This window comes from Limulus polyphemus, unplaced genomic scaffold (assembly GCF_000517525.1).
Source record: "Limulus polyphemus unplaced genomic scaffold, Limulus_polyphemus-2.1.2 Scaffold23, whole genome shotgun sequence".
NCBI classification, from domain to species: domain Eukaryota; kingdom Metazoa; phylum Arthropoda; class Merostomata; order Xiphosura; family Limulidae; genus Limulus; species Limulus polyphemus.
The window spans coordinates 268,720-277,669 of NW_013665633.1; the positions used below are offsets into that span (position 1 = coordinate 268,720).

An 8,950-nucleotide genomic window follows, 5' to 3' on the forward strand; every position below is an offset into this window, starting at 1 on the left:
ATATCTGTACAATTTAATCAGAAGCTATTAAATGCATATGACGTAATAATTAGACAGGTCTGTTTGTTTGCTTGTTGTTAAGTGCAAAGTCATATATTGGGATATCTGTACAATTTAATCAGAAGCTATTAAATGCATATGACGTAATAATTAGACAGGTCTGTTTGTTTGCTTGTTGTTAAGTGCAAAGTCATATATTGGGATATCTGTACTCTGCGCATCGTGGGTATGAAAACCTGATTTTTAAAGTTATAAGCCTTACTGCTGAGCCACCAGGGGAACCATGTGACAACAGAAAGTTTTTCATCGCTGATGATGTATGTTCATAGTGTGCATGTTTTTTCCCTCACAGTGTTCTGGAGGCAATTATTATTCTATCAAAAAGTAGCTTGAATTTTATTTATTCACAGAGAAAATAGTTGCAACTTTACGCCATGGCAGAAACTGTTTCAAGTTTACACTATGGCAGAAACTGTTTCAAGTTTACACTATGGCAGAAACTGCTACAAGTTTACACTATGGCAGAAACTGTTTCAAGTTTACACTATGGCAGAAACTGTTTTAAGTTTACACTATGGCAGAAACTGTTTCAAGTTTACACTATGGCAGAAACTGCTACAAGTTTACACCATGGCAGAAACTGTTTATGGTTCACTTTATTTGGAGTAACGAGACTGCCGGAAAACCTAATGTACCCAATTTCCAATGATATAAAGAATCAAGTTATACGGTTAGGACAACGACTCGTAGCTTTTTGGTGATAAAATGTTTCTTTCACCTCAATAATCACCCAGTTTCTGTTATATAGACGTTATGTGCCATCCAACAAACCGAACATTGTTACGTGGAATACAAACATTTTTAATGAATGGTCTGTTTCACCGCAACGAACATTTAATTTATATTAAAGACGTCATGTGACATTCAATAGGCTGAACCGTGTTATATAGAATACAAACATGTCTAGTGAATGGTCTGTTTCACCGCGACGAACATTTAATTTATATTACAGATTGGACTGTGACATTCAATATACTGAACATTGTTATATAGAATACAAACATGTCTAGTGAATGGTCTGTTTCATTGCAACAAACATTTAATTTATATTACAGATGGCATGTGACATTCAATAGGCTGAACATTGTTATATAGAATGCAAACATGTCTAGTGAATGGTCTGTTTCATCGCAACAATCACTTAATTTCTATTACAGACGACATGTGACATTCAATAGGCTGAACATTGTTACTTAGAATATAAAAACATGTTTCTGATGGATTGTTTATTACACCCTCGAAAGCATTCAATTTTTAGTATAAACGACATGTGACATAGGCTGAACATTTTACTTGGAATACGAATGTTTAATATGTGCATACATAAAAATTAATAACATACTTTAAGAGAGACCACTATTAAACACTGCATTTTATAAATTAAAAATACAACAAAAAACAATTAGTATCTCAGTTCCAAGATCTATTGTATTGTCAATTATTATCAATGTAACCAAACTCATTAACGTGAATATGTATTACACAGTAAAAAGTCAGTTTAATTTTCTAATAAATAACGTTTTAAATGACTAACATCGTCGTATGCTGTTTTTAAGCAGTATTAAAAACGCTGTAAGTACCGAATGAAATGGAATAATATGCTCTTCTAATGAGATTTCGCCAAAAATAATAGTTTGTAGTTTTGTTTGTGTAAAACTTATACAAAAATAGAAGTAAGAAATACTTCATAAACATCTATGTCAACCTTGAAACTTGTATTACTGTCTTAAACAAGAAAGTAATAAAGGTTCTGCTTATAAATGACTTTTGATATTTAGTACTTTATCGCACTAACAATAATAAAAACAACAACAAACTTATTGTTTAGGACTCACGATAATAACGTTTTACATACGTGCCTGGTTATTATCGTATTGGATTCCAGATGGGACGGTCCAAGGTTTGAGATTCGATATACCTTTGAAAATGTTCCACATTTTCATCTGAGGAAACGTTATAAGCGTGACAGTCAAAGACAGATTTTGATGCTACATGGTTTCTGTAATTATGTCATTCCTCTGTCTTAATTATTTCCAATTATAACTTTAACAAATAACAAAATCATCTATCATGAGTCTCACTTTTAACATTATTCTATTTTGTAAAATAAATAAACAACAAGAATATGTTTCATTACATAAGATACTATGTTAGAAAGTAGAGACCAGTTGTTGAACTGGTTAAACTTTTGGGAAGTTCTTCAATTTTTTGGTAACTAACGTCACGAGATAGAATGGAAAGCTTTACCAGAGTCATTTTAACAGAGTAAAGTTAGTATTTTATTTATTGACTTTAAATGTTTGAAATATATAGTTATTGGGTAACAACAAACTGCGTGATAAAGTGGTGATTTAGGTGACGTTTCGATCCAATTTCACGTATCTTCATCTTCATCAAACAGATTGTGTATTTGAATAACAACTTTCAAAATGATAAAATTAGGTGTATGTTGTTGTTTTTTCGGTATGACTGATAATCAAAAATAACGTTTAATATTCACGATTGAAAGTATTTCAAATCGGGTTTACACGTTCATCAATATAAGCAGACACCTCTTTAAGTGCAGTACTTATAATTGTTATAGGTATTGTTTTAAGATTAGTTGAAATGTATTTTTAGCACACAAATAACGCTTTTCACCCTTATTATAAATGATACACCTATAACATAGCTGGTTTTGAGATGTAATAGTAAGGTGCAAGTTAACTATTACAATTACATTTAAAGACTTCTACAGCAAACCCATCTGATCTCGGGGTTTCGCCTATTACTATTTTAGTTTTGCTATTCTTTTTCGGGCATTTCAAAGCCTTAAAGTCATGTATTTGCCTTTCTAGTTTGTTTGTTATGGATTTCGCGCAAAGCTACACGAGGGCTATCTGCTCTAACCGTCCCTAATTTAATAGTGTAAGACTAGAGGGAAGGCAGCTAGTCATCATGACCCACCGCCATAATTTGGGCTAGTCTTTTACCAACGAATAGTGGGATTGACCGTCACATTATAACACTCCCACGGCTGAAAGGGTGAGCATATGTGGTGGGACGGGGATTCGATGGTCCTAACCACCTGGTCATGCCGGGCCTGAACACTTATATATATATATTAGAATCATGTACAGTTCTTTAAAGTTATATAATATAATATTTACAAAACTGTATATTCCTCTTCTTAAATTCTTTTGACAGACAAAATAAATATTCGTACAGCATTTCGTAGGATCAAATTCGTTAAGCAGATCTGTTAAACATAGGGGTTTCCATAATTTCTAAAACCTTGATTTATCAAAATCGTTTAATTTATCTGTAAACGTGTTAAATTGTATATAATGGAAATTACAAAAACAATCACGATGTAACGTTGATCTTCAAATAATAAGTTAGATTATTAATTTTTCTTTCATGTAGCCACTATAATATCCTGGTGGATGTAAGTGGCAATGATTAGTTTAAAGCTCTGTTCACGCACGATGTATATACGATTACACCTTTTTAAAGTCAAGTAAAAAAGAAATGAGAGAAAAACAATAAAGTCCTTCTATTAGTAACTGGACATTACCAAATGTATTTATCTAATCTCTATGCAATTTTTTGAATCTACGAAAAATGTTAGAATAAGGCAAATTTAAGCCTAACTTGGAGAAATTTTTCTTTACAAACTGATACAAATTTTCTTTACAAATCTTTGAGAGTTGAATAATTTTTCTAGAAAATATTAACATATTAGCTTTTACCTAGTCAACAACTCAAAATTATGTGTAATAAGATATATTTTTATATTGTTCTTATCTGATATGTTTTTATTTTTATTTTTTAGTGGACAATGGCATTATTATCGCATCTTTTACTCTTTATAGCTTGTGGCTTCTGAGTGCTATACTATTGCTTCTTGGCAGTTACGTAAGTAACATTTTTAATATAAAATTATGCTCTTTAATATTTTTTTTTGTTTACTGAAACTGTATTAATTTATTAATTTTATATGTAATATTCACCGAAAGTTTATATATCAAAATATAGTGTCTCCTTTTAAGTTTATCAAAAATGGAATAAAAAATATAGCCAAATCGAAGAACACTGGACAGTTTTAATACATTAAGAAAGGTTTTTGCGTACCATGCTCTATTTGGAATTCGTAAACGCAGCAGTTGCTCCATATGTTATTTATAACGAAACAAAAAATAAATCATTTGTTTGTTAGAAGACCAGTGAGAGCATATACTTTTCACATTGCTTTCACCTCTTAGCGCCATCTTCTGTCCGATGAACGTAAAAACAACCCTGACTGTAGATTTTATTTTAACAAATTTCTAAAAAATATATATGAGTTCCGTTTGTTTTAAGGAAATATATTTTCCCTTTCCCTGATACTTTACATAATATTTTTATACATATATAAATATAAATTTAGCAAGTTTATTCAAATAAAGCTTTATTCCTACAAATATTTATATTCAATATCTGGGTGAAATAATTTTAGCTATAATACAAATATAATATAATACTAGATGTATTTCTGCAGTGTCCCCAAAAGTGTTCTGTTTAAAGAGTTAATCCAACCAAAATCAAGAGGAACAAATGTTTTTTTATTCTTGATTTTGAAGTTCATATACCATGCTGTGTTGTAGCCTACAGAGTGTATAATTCTTCTCGTGATTCATGGCAAACACACGTTTTACTGACGTCACGACAGTACAATTGCAACGTTAAGCGTCCCTTATGTGACGTCATTTTAATGTCTACTGACTGACTTACAAACAACACACTACTGTATAGTGGTGCGAGTGGCTAAAACTGGTATATAAAAATATTTTCTTCTGTTTCGTACAGAGGCAAGTGATACTTTTTGTTATTGGATTAAAAAAATTACCACAATACTCAAAACGATTGGCCTTTATTATGTCTGTAATGATAGGTGAGAAACATTTCTTCGGCAAAGTCTACTTTCTTTTCGCGTTTATTATTGAAGGAACCTTATAAATTTCTGTGTGATCGGCTTGCTCCAAGTGAAAAGACCAAAATAATATATTTTTTCCTTTTTCACACAGCTCTGAAATCATTCACCATAGGCTAAACAGAATTATTGCTTACCAGGTGTTCGAAAAACATTATTTTCATGTAGCTCATAGCTTGTAATGTAAGACGTAACACTAAAATGATTGGTTGTTTCAGCAACAATGGTAACAATCGTTTGCTGGTATTCTTATTTTGGCATTGTAGAAAATTACTATGTTTCAATATAAGTGTTATCATTATTATATGTTTTTATCTATTTATTTTTTTAGTAGTATCACAATGCATTCTTTAATTTTTTAATAATTTTGTTTCAGACGAAATCCAAGGCTTTATTGCTTATGTGGATACTTATGACCATTCTCATCAACCTTAGCAGTTGTGCAGGTATTGGATACTATGGATTCAGGCTGCAGGTGTGCACATCTTATCAAATATTAGTCTGCTATAGCGACGCTTTATCATCTTATCAATTTTATCAACCACTTTAAAGGAAGAGACTTCAAAAATTATTTGGCAAAATAACCGGGGATCCATCTTGTACGGATTTTCAAGTTATTATAAAAAAACATAAGCAAAATGAAACTAGTTTGTTAAAATTCTTATATGAAATAAATGCACAACTATATAGATAAATAATGTTTTAGGACGTTTTAGGTTTCTTAAAAGGTGTTAAAGAAAGAACATGTAAAAGGTGTACTGTGTTGAAGAAAGAACATTTAAAAGGTGTTTTCTTTAACACAGTACACCTTTTAATTGTTCTTTCTTTAACACAGGGAACATTTAAAAGGTGTACTGTGTTAAAGAAAGAACAATTAAAAGGTGTACTGTGTTAAAGAAAGAACATTTAATAAATCAAGCATCTCAATTAGTTCATAACTCACATGTTATCGTTAAAATATTGTCATTAATCAAACCAAACAAATCAACCAAAATTTATCATAACAATTCGTATAATCTTTCTTCAAGCAGTACGAAGATTCTATAATAACTAAATTATAAATGTCAGAAAACAATTTAAAAGTCCTATTTATTTATTTTGAGACCCATGTATAAATAAATCATTACTGAGATCTTCTTTGCGTTATCGAAAACCATGCGAATATATATATATGTATTTTAATGATACTGAATACCATAGGTTTTATCAATAAAATGTGAGTATGAAAGTTGATGTAAATATGGTTGTAAATTTAACTTGAATGAAACGTAAATGGAATACATAAGATTTATACTCAAATTCTGCTTAAAATTCGTATTATAAATTGTTATAAAAATTATCTCAAGGTAAAATGATTATATGAGCTTTAAGAACCTGTGCGAATCCTGATCTATTGATACCTTTGAGCGCCTATGTTGGAATCATTAGATTTTAAACTCGAAACACAGTAACATAAAAATCTTCACTAATTTTCTACTGTAAACAGTACCACAAACTTTTCTCTGACTCTGAAACTCGAAAAACACAAGACTTTTCCCGTTCTAACAGTCATGATAAGTTTATATTTCAATAGCCTCAGTGAATTTCTAAATTTTCATTGAAAAACATCAGAATTATTTTATTTTAATAATAACTAACAAATTATCAAAATAATTTGAATTTAAATGACACACTGAGTGCAGCCTAGTAGTTAACGTACTGAACTACGGATATAAAGTCTCATGGTGCACATTCCATTCCATCAAAAACAAAACTCGTGCTACTCATTTTGGGACCATGAGTGTGTTATAAGAGTGACCATTAAATCCTACTATTCTGTCTGACAAGAAAAGCTCAATAGTTTGCAATGGGTGATTTGGAATAGCTACCTTCTCTGTATATTATTAAGAATAAAAATTAGGGACGTCTAGAGCATAAATCCCTCGGTTAGCTTTGCGCAAAATTCAACAAAACAATCAAATACACTGATATTATGTATGAATCAATCCTATTTAAAATGTATGTTCTTTAACGAGTCTTGAAGTCATTATCTTCACTTCTATGGTCAGCGAGAAACTTTAGTAACGTTTAACACTAAGTAAAACAACCCAAACCTTCCGCAAAAACAGAAACAATTGGTAGTTTTTATTAATACATTTAATGTTGCGTGGATCAAAACGTTATTAAAGTACTTTCAACTTTTGTTTTCAAATTTGAATTAAAGTAATTATAAAGATCAAACTTGAATATTTGATACGATTTTATTTGCCATCATGACGTGGGGTGGCCGAGTGGGTTATAATGCCTGGACTCTGAATCCACTCATTAATGGTTCGTGTCTCGTTGCCGCAAAAGCTCGTTCCGCACTATGGGCTGTGGGTGTGCTTTCAGAGTGACATTTAAATCCCAATATTTGGTCAAAAAAGAGTAGTTGGTGGTGAGTGCCGGTCCCTAAATGTCTTACCTCTGGTCTATCAGCCTAAAATTAGGGATTGCTATGCGAATATAGCCCACTGCGTAGCTTTGGGCGAACATTCTAAAACAAACAGTTATTTATTCTACTTTAATTTTGTTCATATACGCATTAATTCGGTTTCATAAGACCTCTGTTATACTCTAGAAGAAGGTGTACAAAAGTGCTTTGGCGAAAAAGGTTAGTTTGTTTCATTATTTCGCGTAAAATTACACAAAGGGCTATTTACAACGGACAAAGAACATAACAGAAGCATATGACTAGATGAAATTGCTTAGCAATATATATATATTTGCTTGTAAAAACATTAATTAATATGTATTGTTCGAACTTGTTCAGTGTTTCATTTCATCAATTCCTTATATCTTATTATTTCTTTATTTACAGACCAATATCCTCTCAGAAGTAAGACAGGGGGCACAACTAAGTATGGAAATGATAAATAAAAATTTTGCCATTTTCTACTATCTAGTCTGTTTTACAATTGGTGCCATCAACTTCCCCTTTAATGTAAGTATGAAGATATACCAAATGATGTATTTCATCTAGAGACTTACGTTTATGTTAATGTTGCCCTGTGTGATATAGGACTTTAGTAATCTTAAACTCACGTGACACATTGTTCTTTAATTTGATTTAAAGTATTGACACGTTTTGGGAGTTATAAGGGCACGCACTAATGCATGTTAAGACGCGGATAAAACATACATACGTACATAAATATCTACAGCTTCAAATAACACTGGAGCATATAGGTAGCTAAGAGATAACGCATTGGTATATTGTCCTTTAATTTTGTTCATATTCCCATTAATTCTGTTTCAGTAATAGCTATGTAATACTTCCTGAACAAGGACTACAGAAGTACTTTGGTAGAAGAGTTAGTTTGTTCGTAAAAAGCACACTCTTCCAGCTTTGCTCATTCTACTGTTTGTAGTCGGATACCAAGTTAAACCTTTTGGTTTGGTTAACTCTTCTCAGTGGAGGTTTCCGTGTAGCTACATGCCCATTAAGACCACTTTCTATAAGTCTGTCTGACAAGAAAAGCTCAGGTGTTTCCAATGGGTGATTTTGAATAGCTACCCATTCTCTGTAGATACCATTTCAAAATTAGGGACATGTAGAGCAGAAATCCCTCTGTTAGCTTTGCACGAAATTCGACAAAACAAGGAAACAAATATACTGATATTATGATTGAATCATTCCTATTTAAACTTTATGTTGTATATCGTGTCTTGAAGTCATTATATTCATTTTTATGGTTAGTGAGAAAGGTAAGAAACGTTTAACAGAATTAATGCTTATATAAACACAATTAAAATATAATAAACATATGTTTGTTTTAGAATTTTCGCTCGACACAAGCGACAACTGTGTTCTACAGCTCTAAAAGAGTTTATTTGTTTGTTTTTTATGGATTTTGCGTCAAAGCTACACGAGGACTATCTGTCGCTAGCCGTCCCTAATTTAGCAGTGTAAGACTAGAT

At 31.4% G+C, this 8,950-nt stretch overlaps 1 protein-coding gene across 3 annotated transcripts in view; it reads left to right on the forward strand.

Moving 5' to 3' along the window:
- Positions 1-8,950, forward strand: part of LOC111085605 — a 56,896-nt gene that overhangs the window by 26,508 nt on the left and 21,438 nt on the right. For all 3 annotated transcript variants that reach the window (XM_022384985.1, XM_022385001.1, XM_022384994.1), the window contains 3 exons: positions 3,875-3,957; positions 5,388-5,486; positions 7,851-7,973. In XM_022384985.1, coding sequence (XP_022240693.1) covers positions 3,875-3,957; positions 5,388-5,486; positions 7,851-7,973 — 305 coding nt within the window. The remainder of the gene's footprint in view (positions 1-3,874; positions 3,958-5,387; positions 5,487-7,850; positions 7,974-8,950) is intronic.